Source organism: Ascaphus truei, chromosome 4, assembly GCF_040206685.1.
Source record: "Ascaphus truei isolate aAscTru1 chromosome 4, aAscTru1.hap1, whole genome shotgun sequence".
In the NCBI taxonomy this organism is placed as follows: domain Eukaryota; kingdom Metazoa; phylum Chordata; class Amphibia; order Anura; family Ascaphidae; genus Ascaphus; species Ascaphus truei.
This window is the reverse complement of record NC_134486.1, coordinates 29,941,086-29,961,182: the sequence shown is the minus strand read 5'-3', so window position 1 is coordinate 29,961,182 and position 20,097 is coordinate 29,941,086. Positions and strand designations below refer to the sequence as shown.

The window sequence follows — 20,097 nt, the reverse complement described above, 5'->3', positions numbered from 1 at the left end:
CTAGTGAAAGACTCAAAGGCCTTGAAATGAGCATCTTGGAATAGAGAAGGGAGAGTGGGGTATGTTAGAAGCTTTCAAATACATAAAGGGTTCCAACACCCACAAGTCTAACCCGCACCGCCTCTTCTCTCTCTTTCACTCTACTCGGACCACCGTCTGTTACCTGTTTTTCTTCCTTCATTTCACCTCAGTACTTTGCTGACTATTTCAAGAGAAAGGTATATTTAATTTGTCAAGGCATCCCCTCTGTATCTTCCTGACATTCTACACCTCCTCTTCCTAACTCTCCTCCTGCCTCTCTTTAACCTTATTTCCTCTGTCAGAGGAGGATGTGTCGCTGCTGATCTCCACTTCCACTAGTCCTCTTGATTTCATTCTCTCCCATCTTCTCAAACCTCTTGCCCCTACTCTAATCCCTACACTCACACACATTTTGAGCTCCTCCATCAGCTCTGGTCCCATTCCCACCTCCTTCAAGCATGCAACAGTTATATCTGTACGCAAAGTTTTTTGATGAACTTGGTCGGCCACCTCTTTCTTCAATCCAGAAATTTGTTAAGTCTCGGCTTCTTCTGGGAAGGCGACGTGCTGAAGAAGCTATAATCTGCTGATCATTTCTCAAATCCGTCATTGATCTTCAAACTGTCGTAATTAGCTGAAGCTTCCGAGCTTCAACCAACAGGAGACGGGTAGTGGAGTGCTCCTCGCCTCACACACACACAGGCAGGAATTCAGTAGGTACTACAGGTACTGCTTATTTTAATAGGTACAGCACCGGAAGCCCTTCTTGCTGGTTTTTCCACACATGCGAAACATTTTTCCTGATACTACACATCTCGTGCATTTGCTATGACTCCTTGCAGACTCACTTACCATAATACCGTACTGTCTCTGTATGTTCTTCTTACCACTTCGATTGTCAACTCTTCGGGGTAGGGGCTCTTCTTCCTAATGCCTACTTTGATGTGTGAAGTGCTTATTCCTATTATGTAAAGTGTATTACTGCTGTAACACGCTATGTACCTAGATGGCGATATATAAATTAACTTTTATGTATGTATATCTTATCAACTGAGTACAGGAGGCTTTAACACTGTTTATCAGTTATATTATAAATTAGAAAGTGTTATTCGAAGAATTTATGGACCACATATTCGTTAAACTGACAGGTCTATACTATACTTTAATGCTTAGCTTCAACTTTGCCTGCTTGATAGACATATTTACAGCTCATTAGCTCACAGCTATGGAGTTGAAACACTACTACTCAGGATCACAATATTACTCTCAAACCCAATAATACAATTTTGTTTACTAATTATCCTGTGCTTAATTATTACTGACTCTTGTTTCATTCCATTGCCACTATACCCTACTACCACACTTTTTAATTACTGGTTATACTCCACAACAGTGATGCATCTTTTATCTTGCATAGCTGCATAGTTACTGTAGATGAGGTTGAAAAAAAGACACACGTCCATCAAGTTCAACCTATTCTAAATTTAGATGACGGATATTTGTATTTACAGTATATTGATCTAGAGGAAGGCAAACCAATAACCCAAGCAAAATATCATCTAATGATATCTCATAGGGGAAAAATAAATTTATTCCTGACTCCAAATATTGGTAATCAGATTACTCCTGGATCAACATCCTTCACATGTTTACTAATTTGGTATATCCCTGTATACCTTTTCTTTCTAAAAACATGTCCAACGTTTTTGTTTTTTTTAAGATATCTATTGTATCTGCCATCACAGGCGCCATGGGTAATGAATTCCACATGTTAACTTCCCTTACTGTAAAGAACCCTTTCCTTAGTTGCTGGTGGCAACAGGATTTGGGGCGCAAATAAATTCCAGGACATGTATGGAAAAATAAACAAAGAAATACAGTATAGTGCAACACTGTACAGATATCAGAGTGAGCTTCGTGTTGATATTACACTCACATGCTCCGCATCAAAATCAGGCATTGGGGTTATATAGAGTAACCAACTCTTATGGACATTCTAGAACCCTCTTCAAATGCCCATCGCAGTGTGGCAGATCCAATATTGGCTCAGAGAAAGGAGGGGAGGGGAATCCCACATAGAAAGAGACACAGCAATAATGGTGAAGACTGCTTTATATAGAAATATCACAAAGTAATGCACTTACATAAGCAGTTTTGGAACAGACATTCAGACCATCCTGGGTTTTATCATGGGAACCAACAGCAGCACCCTTCCTCCGTTGCTCCGGCTATACGGCCGTTAAGCAGGTGATTTAATCAAACGGGGGTTAAGGCACCAAATCTCGGCTGCAGCAATTCAGTACCAGACGCCTTCCCAAAGGGCAACTTAACAGCGCAACTCCGCCCTACACGTTTCACTCCTGAATGAGCTTCCTGAGGGTTTGCACCTGTTTGCGCATATTAGTGCTATTTACGTTTGCACCTCTTTGTTGCCGTTGAAATCTCCTTTCCTTCAACCTTGAGGTATGACCCCATGTTGTGTGTACTGCCCTTGAGATAAATAGGGATCTTGCTTTATTAAATGTGTTTTAATAGGGTGAAGTGCAACAAGTGAATTCTTTATTAGATCATATCCGAACAAACACACAAATACCCAGTTTGTGTTTGTTTTTAGATCATATCCTTTATGCCCTTTATTTTTTCTTGAGTACGGGAGGGACGCATATTTCATAGAAAGAGAAATGCTAGAACAAGAAGTCATTCTCTGAAGTATTTCACAGAAAGGGTGGTGAATTCATGGACTAGACTCCCATTTGATGTGGTAGGGGCGAATACAGTATGGGAAATAAAAAATGCTTGGGACAGAAATAAAGCCTAAATATAAAAGAAAACCATTGATCCAATAGGCGCTGATGTTTTACAGCATATAAGGACCGCTTGGCCCACCTAGTCTTCCCAGTTTCATGTATGCCGTCAAATTATATGTTTCTATTAGCTGAACACCACAACATACAAAACAGTAATGATTAAACAGATGTTGTTGAAGCAGTAAGGCAGGTAACCTAGAAATCCACGTAATCAGGGAAACAAGACGAGAACAGCAAATTCATAGGAAACTAATAAAACCTTTTAATAAAGAAAACGGCAAACTAGCGTTCCATTATCCTCCTTTGTGTGGAAATTTCATAAGGAAAATGTGGTGGTGAGTTACTATTTGCTGTTAATCTGTTTTTCCCCATTCTGAAAGCAGATACTTTCCTTCAGTTATTTTCATATACTGTAATGGACTTTTTGTATGAAGATGAAACATGTACTGTTTTCTAATTACAATATTGTTTACTGTGTTCAGTTCTGAACAGGATGAGGAATATTTGAAAGAAAGCAGAAACCTCCTCAAGGTTAAAAAAACAGGTTTGCTCATTTAAGCGTCTTCCTATTGTGCCATCTTTTTATCATTGCTAGTATATTAAAATGCATAACATTATTGACTTGACTTGGGGGTTTTAGTAGTTTTATAGTTTACATTGGTATGGAACCTACAGGCCAGCATTTAAAAGTTAATTTCAATTAGAGATTGGGATGATAATGTGAGACATTTCTAAAACTGACCTTTGGATGAATTGGGATGAGACGAGAATGGGTAAGTCCCTACCGGCAAGAACCATCACATCAGCAGGTGCTGCAAGGAGCTTTATTCCTGCACTTTTGGATTGGGGATTTGTATTCTAAGAATAAGCTTTGTGCTGTACCCTTCAAAGGAGAACATTTGTTCGAGGAATGTCTGGATAAATTCATTTTGACCATTTCTAGTGGAAAGAGACAATTTCTTCTGCTGGATAGAAGACGGAGAAGACCTTTTTCTGCATTTTCTGGACTCAGACTAGGATAAATCAATTATTGAGACTAAAATCATTGAAGCAGGAGTCTCCTCAATCCTTTCTAAATGCTATTCAGGCAGGGGAATTCATGCTCTCTCTCTGTCTCAAGGATGTGTGCGCCAGGAACGTTCACAAAGATTCTGATCGTGCTTGTAGCAAAATTAAGAAATAAAGTGTTCCTCTTTGAATGACATTCTTGTCAAAGCAAGTTCATCGTAGAATGTTCAGAAACATGTTGATCTGGAGATCTCGTTCCTTTGAGAGATTCAATAACAAAGAGGCAAGGCAAATTGACTTTTGAAAACAATACCCCTGATTGCAAAGATAATAATCAAGAGCAGTTGTTCCTCCCCAACAGTCCTAGGTGAGTATGGTTGCCAAATGTGATAAGGTTGGTGATAGACGATCCCTGGTCCAATTCCAAATGCACTCTTCCATGTTCCAATGTTACATCCAGATCAGGTGGGATTAGTATTAACGGCTTGGAAGTTGAGAGGGAGATGTTACAAGGAAATGGCCAATATAGTAAAGTGGTGGATCTGTTGCTCTGCATGCAAGGAAGACCTCCACTTCTATAGTCTACTACAGAATTTGGACAAAGTTTCTTTGTTAGCATAAATCCAAACAAAAAATCAGTTATGGTGTCGATTGCAGACATTCAGAAATTTCTGTAGGGAAGCTTTGAACTTGGATTATCACTTGGCTCATTGAGACTAATAATAAAAATACGAATTTTAATTCATATAGCTCTTTTCTCCCAATGGGATGCAAAGCGCTTCACAATTACAGTATAGTGCGCGGTAAGACTTTGCAGTCTTCTATCACGTGTTTTCTTGTTGGCTATTACAGTATCCAGAGAAAACGAGAATGAAAAATAAACATCTGTTTCGATTCTAATATTTTTTTCAATTGTCTAATGATCTTTATTTGACAAAGTGCTGCATAGCGCGAAACGCGTCAGAACACACCTGCCCCGTATTATTTTCCATGTGCCACGAGTTCAGTAAACCACTTTTTTTAATCATACCTTGTGCTTGGCCCGTTTTTGGAGTGCACTGCTTTTTTCATTTCGGTGGATTCTTCTACGATTACTACGACCATTCCAGCCGGAAGCACGCTCTGAGTCTTTCACCACCTAGCCGTGAATACACACCTCAGTGGCTATACGCCTATAACCGGAACGTTCAGAACTGAATACGAAGTGTTTGTATACACTACTTATTTGCTGCACGGTTTATGGTTCACTTGGAGGTGAGGGGATCCGTTCCAACCGACCCTGACCAGCTGGGTTGGATGCTGGTTCTCCTTACACCCCTTAGAACTACATGCCCCTGCATTGCAGGTACCTGTTGATTTATTGCAGTGTTTTACGTCTATTGGCGGTGATTATAATATTATTATCCTTAAGACTTTTTATAGCCATGTCTTCCTTATACTTACCTTGAGTGGTTTTATTTGCCACCTGGGCTCTGCAGCACTGACTCTGGACTCTGTTGTTCTATTTGTGTAATGATATTTACCCTTTGGCTCTAATATTGTTCTATATGGAACCATTTTGCACTCTATTCGAGTATTTCATTGTGTTTTACTTCTACTAGTGTGCGTGCAGTGTCTTCTTTGTTGTGTCCACTCCATGTCCATTTTCTATTTGTTTTCTTCCTGAAAAATGAATTCATGAAGTAGAAGTTTTCACATTCTGCAAATTTCACCTATCAGTCTCCACGTTCAGTTGCCGTAATTATACATTCCAACTGATGCTTCGTCTTTCTGCCATAATGATCTTGCGGTGACCATTTTCTTTAAGTTGGTTGAGTCCATGTTAGAAGTCTTTCACTTTCACACAGTCTGTGTGACTTGATGTTGGGGCATACACTTAGATTATTTGAAGCTTGTATCTCTTTGTCAACTGCTTGACAATTCTTGCTGTTTCCGATGAGCTTTCATACTCCACTATGTAGTTTTTCCATATCGTTTTAATGGGTAAGCCTACTCCAATAATTCTTCCATTTTCTGCACCTACTGTAATATAATAGGTGTTTGCTTTTGAGCTCAATGAATCCTTCATGTTTTCGTGTTTTCACTAAGGTCAACAATATCTTATTTAATCTTTTCAAGTTCGGCTTCACTGGAGACAGTCCGGCAGTAGTAGGTAGCCGGATTGAGGTTTGAACGACAGCTTTTGTTTAACCTCTTTGAATTCTTGTCACCCTCTGCCTTCATGTCTACTTCCTGAACACTGTCAAACCCAAGAACAAACCAGCCTTCCGAGAATGAGAGCCATTGTTTTTCGGTGAATTCCATATTTGGGGGTTGAAGCCTTTTTTTGCTATACTGGCCTCATTTCCATGTTGGCAAGTACCTTTCATACTTTAGCAAGGTATATTGTTCAAACTTTGATGGTATGTATAGATAGATTAGGGAGCATTTTCTCCTGTACCTCTACGCAAAAGGGGAGAAATTCATGTTATTACCAACGAGGGGAATCAAGGAAAGAAAACGATTGGTAATAACGTTTTCGCTTTCACTATGAGTATGCTAATGACTGGTTATGTGAAACATTAGAATTAACACATGTTGCTGCACATGGGACTTACAAGCATTGCTACGGTATGCGTGGAGCTGCATAATAGTAACATCTACATATTAAAAACATTTTGTCTACCATTGGGTGCAATGCATTTAGCCATGCCACATCTGTCATCCCAGTTTTAAGATTTGTTAAGTAACTTGGTAAACAGCACTGGAAACTTCATTGCAAATACAATTATGAGACAACATACAACTGGGTCTTGTAAAGGGACCATGGCTATCTGGAAAATGGTATGAATGTTAAAGTTGCATTGAATATCACAGAGGTACATACACATTGCAATTCTATGTTATGTAAGAGTCACTGCAGGGACATGTTTTACATAATTCCTTATGAAACTAGAAAGCAAAAATGTGACTGGCGAAGTCTACACTACTTCACTTTTAAATAAAAAATAATAATTAGCATTCACTGATGTAAGTAACAGATTTGCATAATATTTGTGTGTGGTTTTTAGCTGCAAGGCTGCGGCTGATCAGATACAACAGACTACAGGTGGTGGGATTTCTCTGCAATCTTCCGAAAACTGAACATGACCTGAAGTCCTTCACTTTGGATGTCAGTTTGCAGACAGTAAGTAATCTCTGTTTGTGTACAATATTATGGCCCAAATTTACTATGCAGGTCGATTCCGTGAGACTGTCAATGAGTAGCACGAAAGGTAAATGATAAAAATGTCTGTTTTTCATCTGTACCTCACAACTTGATAAAGTCTTCACGGACGAAACGCGTAGGTGCGTTTTTCACTCTTCATTGTGAGCTACACTCAATAAATTTATTTTTTCATCCTGGATCCTGGCTGTGCTCCAGTTTCTACTTAAATCTCTCGATTCCATGAAACGCCTTTCAGAGCCAGAGCACACCGTATACACCATGTACCACATTCACTTGACTTGGCTTTAAGGGGTGTTTTGGTGTCGGAAAGTGTCCTGCATAGTAGCACCGTTTAATAAAAATGGGCCCCTGTGTTTTTACCCTTTCTAGGAACAAAAATTGTCCTAGAAAAGGGAGTCGGGTGACACTGGACTTGTAACATTTATTTATTTTTCCCAAACCAGAAATAAGCAAATATTCAGCATAATTAATCTGCCCATTTCAAAGCAGGAGTATAATATGTACTCTGGACTTGTTACATTTTGTTACTTTCCATTTCACCTTTTACTATTTTTAAGAAAATAAAAAAAATCTCCATCAGGGCCCTACTCAATATACGTTACAATGTTGCACTGTTTTTTTTCTGCAAGAACAAAAAGGCAAATAGCTGAACCCCTCTTCACCCTATTTAATAAAGGGTGAATTGACAGCCAAAGTTGCACCAGGAAAAATTGGATAAAGCGAAAATCGGCATGCACATAGTACATTTTACATTTTCAATAAACCCTGACGAGCTGCTACACGCGCGCGTCGGCCCCACACACGCGCACGCGCAGGGTCAGTATTCACGTGGCAGCCTTGAGTCTCGCACAGCGAGCAGCAGCCAGACCCAGCGTTCGTGCAGTTAGCTTTGCATAGGAGCAAAGGTGTTTCTACTTGACAGACCGTAGATGAGGGAGTGTGAGCATAGGTTTGGGCTTCGTACACTGCACGGTTGAGTCCATTCATTAATGTGGACATAGGCAAGCACATGACCACACCGTAGCAGTGTACTGCTGGTATTTTTTATATTGCATACTGATAGGGACTTGCTAAGTAGCTTAAGTATAGTACCTGGTGGTTGAGCCCATTCATGAATATGGGCATAGGCATACCCAAATAGCCATACCACGTTATTGGTACTTTACGCTACTCATCCACTGTTACTACTGATTGCAGTAAGTACTGATGTGACTTACTCATGCAGTGGCAGTCTCTGCAATCGACATCATTGTCACTCAACCAGCGCACCTATATAATAGGATTGTTACTTATAGGAGGTCTAATACTACAACGATCACATAAGTACATCTATAGCCCTTCTCCTTTCATCCGCCCTATCCCTGCTGTTTAAAGTTACACCCTAATTAGGGTAGCTGCATGTCAGCCCCCTAGGGAACATTGATTTAATTCCACTCAATAGTTCCCATCATATATAATCCCGAGTGCCACAAGCACTCAACATAGGATTAAATGTGTACCCAATCTTGGATTTCTTTTAAACCCCATTATTTTATATTGATGATTACTAAAAGATATTTTTCATTTCATTCACAAAACATTCAATTTGGGCACTGAGTGCTAATACTGGGTCTTGTTCTCCTTACTTATTCACCACCCAGAGCACCTTACCCTATAGCATCACCCACATATTATTAAGCTGCAGCGTGGTATCATCTATTTATTACGAGCTGCTATACGGCAATGACAGCACATTGCATTTAAAAATATATATTTTTGGCTAGTCCTGGGTGCCGATCCGGACAGTTTGGAATCTGTATGTCGCTCTCATATGGAGAGAAAAAAAAACTAATTAGAAGGCCTGGACTAGTTGAAATAAAAAAATATATATGCCTTCCATAAGATCACAATATTATAAACCCTCCGTAACCATAGTAATTAAAGGTAATGATGTTAACTAAGGGCTAATAAGCCTGATGTCTCAACTCATCACATCTACCCATTCATTGCATGCCATAAGGACAAGGAAGGAATAATCTTCGTAGTCTTCATCTGTCCTTGTCGATCCATTGCTGGATAAAAGAGTTGGTTGCTGGATATTACCCGAAGAGCCAGGAAAAATAATTAATGAGTTTCGATGGCAAACAAGTTTGTGGCATCATCACTTGTGTGAAGAAATACAAAATGGCAGTGGGCCGGACATATCGTAAGAAGAAATTACCATCGTTGGACAAAGATGGTACTCGACTGGATTCCAAGAGAAATTAAAAGACCTAAAGTTAGATGGGAGGATGAAATCAGAACATTTGTTTGCTCAATGTGAAGAAGAGAGACTTGCAACAGCAGTACCTGAAGATCATTGGGGAGGCCTTCATCCAGCAGTGGATCGACAAGGGCTGAAGATGATGATATGTGGCTGTAATGGGGTTAGATATTTGGCCTTAATGCCCCTATATGTTTGTCCGGTGGGCACAAAATGGATGCATGGGTCAGCCTCGCACCTACAGCCAATAGAGAGCCACCGTATCATCAGGAGATATTGCAACTCTGCATTGGTGATTCTGCCGCATTCGAAAATCTAAATGCTAAATAACCTGTATATCGTAACACAGTATAGATTAATTTCCTGGAAGGAGGAGGCTGTGTGGAGAGCAGCAGCTGTGAAGTTGAAATAATCCTATCAAAAGAACATTTTGTACACAAACGGAAAATTAATGATTTCAGAATAGAGGAATTGAATTCGAGAGGGAGAGAGAGTAAGTATGGCAGCACAAAAAAAAAAGCCTCGCAGATGTGGTGCACAGTGAAGGGTAAATAGTTAGTCTGTAAGGATCCCTAGAGATCCAATATACCGGCACAGCACAAGAGATAATCACATAAAAGTGGTTTATTGGGTCCACATATGCCCGACATTTTGGTCCCCACAGGGACCTTCTTCAGGTGTGTGTGTGTGTGTGTGTGTGTGTGTGTGTGTGTGTGTGTGTGTGTGTGTGTGTGTGTGTGTGTGTGTGTGTGTGTGTGTGTGTGTGTGTGTGTCATGATATTGATTAACCTCCATGAAGTAAAGTTTGGAATATAATCATCAACTCTCAATATATATCACATAGTTTTATTTTACATGGTTAAAAATGATGTGGGATTATTGATCTTCAAATTAGAAATAGTTCAGTCTTTACAGCTTTTTCCTTTCCTGTTTTTTTTAAAGGTGCACTGTCAGTGTATTTAGTCCCTAATCCATGGCTCTCACCGCTACATTCACCTTCCCTGCAAAATCCTTCAAGCACAAAATCACAGTGATTAAAGTTGGTTACAATAGTTATGACTGCATGGGATAATATCATCAAAGTGTTGGATTATGAAAATTTGCAGACAATAATAGTTTTCATATCTTTTTTTGTCTGTAGACATCCCTGATGTGTTTCACTGTGGAAGGAATATTTAAAGAAGGCAAGTTCAAGACAAGCATAAATGTTTTTAGAATTAATTCCTTACCCATGCAAGCCATGTGTATGGAACAGTAACATTATTGAAATGTACAAGAGAAACTGTGCTTTTCATTTTCATGGTTTACAAACAAATCAACATTTTGGTTTCTTCAGGATGACAGCCCTCCATTAGCAATAAAAAATGGAGATGTTTTTAAATTGGGAGCCACGCTCAGACCACGTTATAAGCGGATCCACATCGTAGCAGCTCGCGCTATCACGGGGTTGAGCTGTATATATATTAAAAATGTATTATTGACAGGTAGGGGTAATGGCAGGCTTTACCTTTATTAAAAGCAGTCACAACTGACCTGTTGGAGGGTCTTGAGGACTGGAGCTGAGCACATTGCTAGGTACATGTAAAAGTCATGGTAAAGCAGAATCTAAGCACTAACAGCTACACTTTTGAATTAGTGTCACAGTTTTGAGGTTCGCCAGTAGCAGAATCATAAAAGAGAGGTTTCTGTATATCAAAACGGCTTCCAGTCCAGGAGAAATCATAACAATTGTTTGTTCTCATCTTCAGTGAGTGAGAAATGTGGAAACATTTTCAGACACTACAGAAGGACCTTCATTGTTGTCCCGTCTCCAGATGCCTGGTAAGAAATACAAGATTAGAAAATATGCAGGGAAGTAGGTAAAGAGAAATAGAAAATGTTTCCCTTCCCTTCTCATTCCTTAACTCCCTTATCCATTTCTATTTGCTCCCATTTACTTCTCATATGTAGAACAAGGGGGTTCCCAGCACTCACTGATGCATGCAAGGGGACACCCTTGTTCTTTGATATTTTCTGGAGGAATTAGGGTCATTCCTGTTCCCTTGAGCCCCCTGCGGCTATTTTCATTAGCGTGCATTTTCTGAGTGCTGTCTATCTCTTTATTTTGTTGTATACTTCTCATATGTACTTCACTGCCCCTGTGCTCATGTTCTGTCATTTAGTTTTTGTCACCTTTTCCTCTTTTGGGTCCTCCATTTTTTTTTTTCTTGGATGCCCTCTCCTTCTCTTGTGAGTCCCTGTCCTGGTCTTACACCATTCTCCTGCTCTTCTTTTCTGTGCTCCTTTTGACTCTGCCTAGTAAATCATGTCCTTCCTGCTGAGGCCAAATCGTATGAACAGGGCCGCCAACATGGGGGGAGAGCCAGGACAGGTGGCCCGGTGCCTACGGGCCCGGCCGGTGCTGCAAGTTGGGCCGACCTCTGGTTGGGCCCGGCTGCCAGTCCTCTTGCCCCGGCTGGACCCCGGCTCTCCCCTGCTGCAGGCCTCCCTCACTCTGTTCCACGGCGAACTTCCAACGCTGGTGCGTGACGGACCTCTATGACGTCGGCGCGCGCCAGAAATATATATATATAGTGGTATTTTGTTATATGTATTCAGGGGTGGTGAATTTTTAATATGTATTTGGGGGGTGCATTTTTAATATGTATTGGGGGGTATATGTATTTGTTGGTTTTTTTTGTGTGTATTGTGTGTGGAGGTTTATGTATTTAGGGGGTGGGGTTTTTATGTATGCATTTTGTTGGGGGGTTGAGTGAGTGTTGGGTAATTTACGGAAGATGGGGGGCTGAGGGAGGGAGTGAGTGTTAAAGAGGGAGTAAGAGTGAGATGCAGGGGAGAAAAATACATGCGAGGCGGGGGGAGAGGCAGTGAGACAGGGGAGAGAAATACATGGGAAGAGGGGGGAAATAAATAGAAGGGGCTCGTGAGATGTGAAATGGGGGGCTCGCAATACCGCCGACACAGGGGGGGCGGGGTGGATGTAACTCTAGTCCTGGGCCCTGGGAAATCTGTCTGCGGCCCTGTGTATGAATGACAGATCTGCCATTTTTTGAAACCCACAAAAATATTTAACCTCTCATGGAACAGTAATTTGACAAAGAAATGTCATCAGAATGAAAAAAATAATGCCAATATGTAAAAATAAGTTGCAGTAAGTGGTGATTGTATCTTTTATAGAGGTCAAGAGAAAGCACACAATCCTTTGTTGGAAGATGAACAAGAACGGTCATCAAGCTGTTAATAAGAGGCCCTTCCAGCAACAGAATGGGACATTTGGCCGCAGCCAAACCGCGGCCGGTGCTCGCCGCCACATATATCGGCACCTGGCCACATGGCACCTTGCCACTTCACATTTTGCCGTGCGCGCTCCAACACCATCTTTAAATGGCAATGTACCCCCACGCCGCTTGCTCCGACAAGCCACCTTTTAATGTTCCACACTGGACCGCACCACGTCCTCGACCACCCGCGCCGGACGTTTAAATATGGTGCATCAGAGCGGGCAGTCCAGGACGTGTAGTGGTCCCTCACGGGACATTTAAAGATGGCTTTTTCGGAGCCGGCTTGTCTGAGCAAGTGGCGTTGGAGCGCGCCCGGCCAGACATTGCCATTTATATATAGCTTTGGAGCATGTGCAGCAAAATGTGAAGCAGAGAGGTGCCCTGCGGCTAAACGTCCTACCCCGTCCAGCAAGCCGTAAGCTCCTAGTAGCTTGCACATCTGGTGTCATTAACTTTCTAGAGACGACATGGCAGCTTCTTAACAGGCAATTTTCATAAAGACTGAAATAGTTCTACGTTTGTTGTGTTTTTGCTACGGGTTTACTCTAACACTGCAAAGTTATACCATGGTCAATGTCAGCCCATCCTTACCCTTCTATTTTTGCCTCTTATTCCCCTCTCTTATTTCTCTGCTTTTATTTATTCTAGTTCTTATAAGAGAAGTTTTCCCTTTTAACCTTTAACTTGATTCGAAATATCATTATTTATAAATATTTCACTTTTGTTTTTAGTGCCCAAATTTTGAATGATCAGCTGGTGCTTAAGAATTCATGTGCCGGTCCCCAAGAAGCCTCTGGGCTGTTTACCTCCTCGCTCACTAACACGGCAAGCACAGGTTTAACGCCTAATCCTTCTAAACTGGAAGTTATCCACGCTTTCTCCGCACGTACTGCAATGAAACTCGACTGGGCCATGAAGTGAGTCTATTTGTAAAATGCAAACCTAGTATATGATCTCTATTAACCGTTTTGTTTTAACCTTATGCAGATCGTCCCAGCCCAGGGGCGGGCAACTCCAGTCTTCAAGGGCCACCAACAGGTCAGGTTTTCGGGCTATCACTGCTTCAGCACAGGTATCTCAATTGGGCCACCTGTGCTGAAGCTGGGATAGCCTGAAAACCCGACCTGCTGGTGGTCCTTGAGGACTGAGTTGCCCGTCCCTGTCCTAGCCGCACCAGATTTTTATTTACTCTGCCATTATGTTACATGGGTAGGGGGGAGGGGTTATTCATTAAACTGTGATAGTGCCGATCGGGATGCTATCTCACAGATATTCCCATTGAAGTTGCCACTGGCCTGTTCATCTTTTTGCTATGATCACTGATGGTGCATTTGTATTATTCCATAGCAAACATAATGTCTGGTTCTAGTGATTTGAACAGGCAATTGATGAGATAAAAGGAGAAGTTATATCTTATTGCCCTAATTTACTAGGATTGATAATAGTAGTGAGAAACCTTAAGTGAGCTTACAACTGGGCATTTCATGTCATTCTGACCCAAGCACAACCATAGCCATCTCCTTTTATTCAATTGTATTTCTGTTTTACTGCATGGTACAAGATGAGGGAAAGGCATATTTTTCCTTCAAATGTAGCTCTTCATACTGTGCAGAGTTAATAGTACAGAGAACAGCGTAACCCCCTTTCCTTCCTTCTGTCGCTCTCTCCCGTGTGTGATACAGTGGAGTGGAGGAGTCGTACTATGTACATTACAATACAGCATAAAGGAGGGGTACTATCAATATCTCTGCATGCATTTTAATTTTAGCTTGTAATGAGGTTTCCTAACTAAACGTGCATATAAATAGAAAATGGGGTCTTAAAAATTCCAAATGCCTAATAATTATGAGACATAACAGCACTTGACCTTTGATCAGGTGATCCAACTGAAATGCCCACAATAAAGTTTTTGGCATTTGTGTTGTGGTCGCTTGTAAGGCCTCGTTCAGGGTGCAGGCTTCGGAGGGAGGGCGTGCTGACGTGCGTGCGGCCGTGGGATACAATGTATTTAAAGTGAACTGGTTGTCGGGGTAGCAGCTGCCCTGTCTCCGAAGTAGGGAGTTGACGCTGGCTACAGTTTCAATAAACAAAAAAATCGTTTTTTGAAGCTGCAGCAGCGTCACTGGGACCTCGGCAGCCAATGAAATCATTCTTGAGAATGATTTCAAGACTGCAACTTGGATCCCTAACCTGCCGTCTGTAGCCCCGCCCCCTCCCCGCCTCCTCAACTCCTGAAAAAGTCTGCTGGGAGGATGAACACACATCGCCCAGCAGACTGCCGCCCTCCCTCCAACTCCTGCCTCTGGCACCCTGAACGAGGCCTAATATTTAGCTGTACAGTTTCAAGATCTGTTACATTTATGTAAGATCCTTTTAGTATTTATTTTTCTTTCATCAGATGTCTTGAAGATAATAATTGGAATGTAAAACAGGCTGGAGAAATATTTGCACTCTTAAAGGTACTTTGATATGACATCATCATTTTAATATGTATTGAGATGCTATTTATCCAGAAAAGCAGCTCGTTGCTTCTGGTTTATGGCTGTGTAACCCTCCCTGCCCTGCTCTTAAGGAGTTTACATCAGACGACTATGTATATGGCTTTGCTCAATCTCTCATACCTTGTCAGGGTGCCGGGTCCGTGCAGGCTGGGTGTTTATATGTTGATGGAACAATGAAGGGCGGCAGGAAGTTTTATAGTACGAACAAGAGCTTTATTGACAACCGGCCAAAATGCTTCTCACACATTGACATCTACTATATATTTGTGAAAGCACTGTATGTTTGTCTGCATGGCCTGTGTCCCTAGGGGAAATCTCATTGGTCCCTTGGGCCGCCCGCCCCCGCACACCTCTCATTGGCCTGAGGCGGAGTGACGGCCCAAAACACACACACACACACCACCCCCCCTCGCTCTCTGCGGCTCTCCCCTCACATAGACCGCTCCCCCAACTGACCATCCCCGAGAGCGCTCCCCACGGTTCTCACCACCCATAGGCCACTCCCTCACCCGGCGCTCTCCCTCACCCGCTCAACCCCCCCCTCCTGCCCCCCCCACACACACTCAGCACGCTCTCTGCGGCTCTCCCCTCACACAGGCCGCTCCCCGTCCCCGAGGGCGCTCCTCCGCGAGAGGCACAGCACCTCCTCACCGGAGCGTGTCAGCCTCGCCGCGGAGGAGCCCGAGGTGGAGGAGGGCGGCCGTGACCCGGAGGAAGAGGAGCGCAGCCGTGTACAAGGTGAGTACACGCAGGGGAATGGGTTATTTACCACGTCCCTGACTCCCCCTGCCCTTTGCCCCCTCCCTACCCCCCCCTACCCTCGCTACCCCCCTGCCCCTTGCCCCCTCCCTGCCCACTGCCCTGCCCTTTGCCCCCTGCTCTCCCTCCCCCTGCCCTTTGCCCCCTGCCCCATATCCACCTGCCCTTTGCCCCCTGCCCTCCCTCCCCCTGACCTTTGCCCCCTGCCCTTTGCCCCCTGCCCTCCCTCCCCCTGGCCTTTGCCCCCTGCCCTCGCTCCCCCAGCCCTTTGCCCTCTGCCCCCCCAGCCCTTTGCCCCCTGTCCTTTGCCCCCTGCCCCCCCTACCCACATGCCCCCTGCCCTTTGCCCCCCCTCCCCTGCCCTTTGCCCCCCCCGCCCTGCCCCCCCAGCCCTTTGCCACCTGCCCCCCCTACCCACATGCCCTTTGCCCTCCCTCCCCCTGCCCTTTGCCCCCCGCCCCTCCCTGCCCTTTGCTCCCCCCGCCCCTCCCTGCCCTTTGCTTCCCCCGCCCCTCCCTGCCCTTTGCCCCCCCGCCCCTCCCTGCGCTTTGCCCCCCCTGCCCCTCCCTGCCGTTTGCCCCCCCGCCCCTCCCTGCCGTTTGCCCCCCCGCCCCTCCCTGCCGTTTGCCCCCCCGCCCCTCCCTGCCGTTTGCCCCCCTGCCCTTTGCCCTCCCCACCCTTCTACGCCCCTTGCCCCCCCCTGCCCTTCGACGCCCCTTCCCCCGACCTTCGACGCCCCTCCCCCCCGCCCTTCGACGCCCCTCTCCCCCCTCCCCCGCCCTTCCACTCCCCCCCCCCCCGCCCTTCCACTCCATGCTCCCTGCCCTTCCACGCCCGGGCAACGCCGGGTATATCAGCTAGTTATCTATATTAAACATACATCTGGTATCTTCTCAGTGTGTACTATTTATATCTTCCCTAGTTAGCACCCACTCTTAATGCTCTAGTTAGGTGTTTAAGCTTGGTGCCAAAGTGGCCATCTTCTGCGTAACAATAAAATAATAAACGGGGACAAGGCAGTATCACTATACATTATCTATACACTTAAACATATTGACATTACCAACAACGAGGCCCCTCCAATGGTCACTCCCAGGAACCTGAGTTCTAGACCCTTCGGGGCAGTCTCCTATACCCTGATGGTCACATTACTGATCGCCAGACATAACATGGCCGTGTCTTCTTTTCTGCCAAGACACTCCCATCATTCTGCCAAAACACTCCCATCACTATGTGATGTGAGACAGGCTACAGCTGCCTTTGCACTTTTTGAATTCAAATGTAGCTCAGCAAGGTGCCACTGTATAATTTCGAGACATGAAAATATTGGGTAATTTTGTATATGTATTGATACACTTGATTTTCCTACCTCTGCTACACTGCACAAGTGAGAGCCAAAGCCACACAGGCGTTCCCAAGTACTCAAAACCATGTTTTGTTTTGTTTTTCAAAGGAAAGGGGAGCCATTCCTGAGGAAGCCTTCACAGGACAAGACAAAGTTTAGCGTGCCAGGAAAGACTAGAAGGAGCTTTGAATACATATAAAACTATATTTCAAAAGAGGTTATTTTTCTTTCGGTGGTGGTGAAATTCCTGATTTACTTTCACCTCCTAGCTTTATTATGGTACAGATGGTTAGCAGTTAATGGGGTTCAATAGTTTCACTTATTGAAGTACTCCAATAAAGTGGGGGAAAACTGCACAAGCATGTTCCTCCTTTCTTTTAAAAAAATAATCACTGCATGAAATTCATGTTCTGTAGTTTTAACTACTACTGAAACTGAACTACTACTGAAACTCTGTTGTAATAGTTCTGCTTAAAACATCATTTTATTAAATAGGGTTCAAGTAATTGAAAAAACTAATCCAAATTTACACAGACCGAAAATGCTGTTTTCTTTTCGAAGGCCGCCATTAAAAAAAAATAATTTAAAAGTGAAATTCTGAACAAGTTACCTATTTTGGAGAAATAATGGCCGTGACTTTCCGAGCCCCAAATGAAAGCTGTACTAGATAAATGTTAAGTATTGTGGTGTAAGCTTACATTTGAAAATCTACTTGAAGTTTATTTTAATATAAAACAACCATTACAGAATTGTGAGAATTGTGCTCAGTGTGTTACTGTTTTCCGTTTATTTGCAAATCTAACGTGTGTAAGACTTGGGCCTGTTTTTACGGAGCAGTTTTCTGCCATGACACCTGGTGCTGGAAGACTGAATGTTTCATGGCATCTTGCATGGGTTATCACGGGTCGTATAGCAGAAAACTGCTTTGTAAATATGTTCTTTTCTATTTAAGAGACTATAAAAAGGGTTAATAAATCCTTAAAAATGGCAATGCTGGATGCAATGTTCTCCATTTTCGTGCATTTGGTTCTACTGTTTCTGAATGTTTTGTATTCATAGAATGTATTACCTTCCTTAATCACTGCTTCTATAATGTGATCCAATATTGATGTGGGTGTATATGTATGTATATGATAAATACTTCACCTGAACAAGATCCGACCATTCAGACACAACACTGCAAATTAATGTTCCAAATTGAATACTTTATAGTTCAAGAACAAACAAACAAAAAAAAACGTTTGCTCCTCTCTGGGACCTTCCTCGGGGTTTATCAGGGAGGTCCCAGAGAGGAACAAAACTTTTTTTGTTATTGTACTATAGAGTATTCTATTTTAAACATCAATTTGCAGTGCTGTGTCCAATTCATCAGATGATGTTTCGGTGAAGTATTTATCTTCTTTGTATTCTACTATGATGCGTGCACAGGCCATTTATTGACTTTATTCATGTTTGGAATCTCTGTCTCTCTGATTGACACACACACACCTTGGATAAAGGACACAGCACACTGAGTATCTTGAATAAAATGATCAGTATTGTGGTCCAGGAATCATACCAATGTTTCGGTCTGCTGTGAGACCTTCATCAGGCTTGTGGTAGCGGACAGAAAAATTCATAACGTTTGTGGACCACAATACAAGTCACTTTATGCAAGATACTGTGTGCTATGTCCTTTATCCAACTTTCCTGCCTATGTGATGGTTGTTCTTTATGATGGGTGCACACACTATATATCTTTATGTATTTTTGCTAAGGAGTGCCCAATTCCCTTTTCATTGTGTGTGTGTGTGTGTGTGTGTGTGTATATATCTATATCTATATATATAACATTATGCATGGGTGCGCAAACTTCCTGCGCTGTGCTCCCCCGCCTGCTCTCTCCCTGTGTCACGCCACCCCCCCTTACCTCAAGTTTGTGTGTGTCAAAAAAAGGGGGGCGAAAGCACACAATAAGCAAACTAACTAGCTCACAGATTGGCAAGTGCACGTGTCATAGGTAATGTACAAAAAATATACTTCACTGAAATCCAAGGATCAGGGAGGGAGAGAAGCACTGGAAGCAAGTGTGGAAAAATGTATTTAATAGTCAAGAAACGATTCAACGTTTCGGAGCCCAACTCTAGCCCTATTCATCAGGGGTGTGCATAAGTGTAGACATTCAGACAAGTCCTGTTTCACAGTGAGTTTTGAGTGAGTTTTGTTTTATTAAAGTTTATTAGTAAAACATAATTATAGTGAAGTCTGTGTGTTTATTTTAAAATATGTATATTGTATGTGCCCTCACTTTTTGAAGTGAAACTTCTTTGCTGGCACCTAGTAAAATTTCATGGCACAAATTTCCTTCGTGAAGACTAAAGTGTGTAACGGACGTGACGTCATTGGATTGTGTTGGCTGCGCAGATGCAGCGATGCGCGGCCGACACACTCCAATGAGCAGGCATGCGCAGAAGCAGCCGCCTGTGCAGGTGTAGAAGCGACGACTGCCAGTGAATGTGCACAGCCGGCCATTACCACCAGTGTCGGGTATGATCCTGATGAAGTTGCTTGCCAGCCCGTTGTCCAGCTCTCACAGACCCAGTCAATACGCTATATACAGATGTCATGGGAGACCAGTGCTTTTAATACCTTTATCTTCAGGGATCAATTCACCAGGCAGAACAATGTAGTGGAATAAAATGAGGTTTATTCTGGTGAGACCAGCAGACACACAATAATATACAGAAGAATACACAATTTACTAGGTGCAGGGCGCCTGCTTCAGAAGTCTTACCCTGTCTCCTCCTGGTCTGTAAACTTAACGGTACCTTCCTCCGGGAAGATACCTGGCTATACCCGCTAACCGTGAACAAGGCAAATGCTGGGACTTGGCCGCTAACTTAGAACTTGGTCTCAGCTAGGCAGGCATCTCCGGGCCAAGTACTT

General features: G+C 43.1%; 1 protein-coding gene across 1 annotated transcript in view; it reads left to right on the top strand.

Annotated features, from left to right (window-relative positions):
• LOC142492649 (nuclear RNA export factor 1-like) overlaps nt 1-18,360 on the top strand; it is a 103,347-nt gene extending 84,987 nt beyond the window's left edge. Inside the window, exons 16-22 of the mRNA XM_075595489.1 lie at nt 3,311-3,372; nt 6,887-7,002; nt 10,428-10,470; nt 11,035-11,107; nt 13,299-13,484; nt 14,966-15,026; nt 17,281-18,360. Coding sequence (XP_075451604.1) covers nt 3,311-3,372; nt 6,887-7,002; nt 10,428-10,470; nt 11,035-11,107; nt 13,299-13,484; nt 14,966-15,026; nt 17,281-17,331 — 592 coding nt within the window. The 3' untranslated portion in view covers nt 17,332-18,360. The remainder of the gene's footprint in view (nt 1-3,310; nt 3,373-6,886; nt 7,003-10,427; nt 10,471-11,034; nt 11,108-13,298; nt 13,485-14,965; nt 15,027-17,280) is intronic.
• The last annotated feature ends 1,737 nt before the right edge of the window (nt 18,361-20,097 follow it).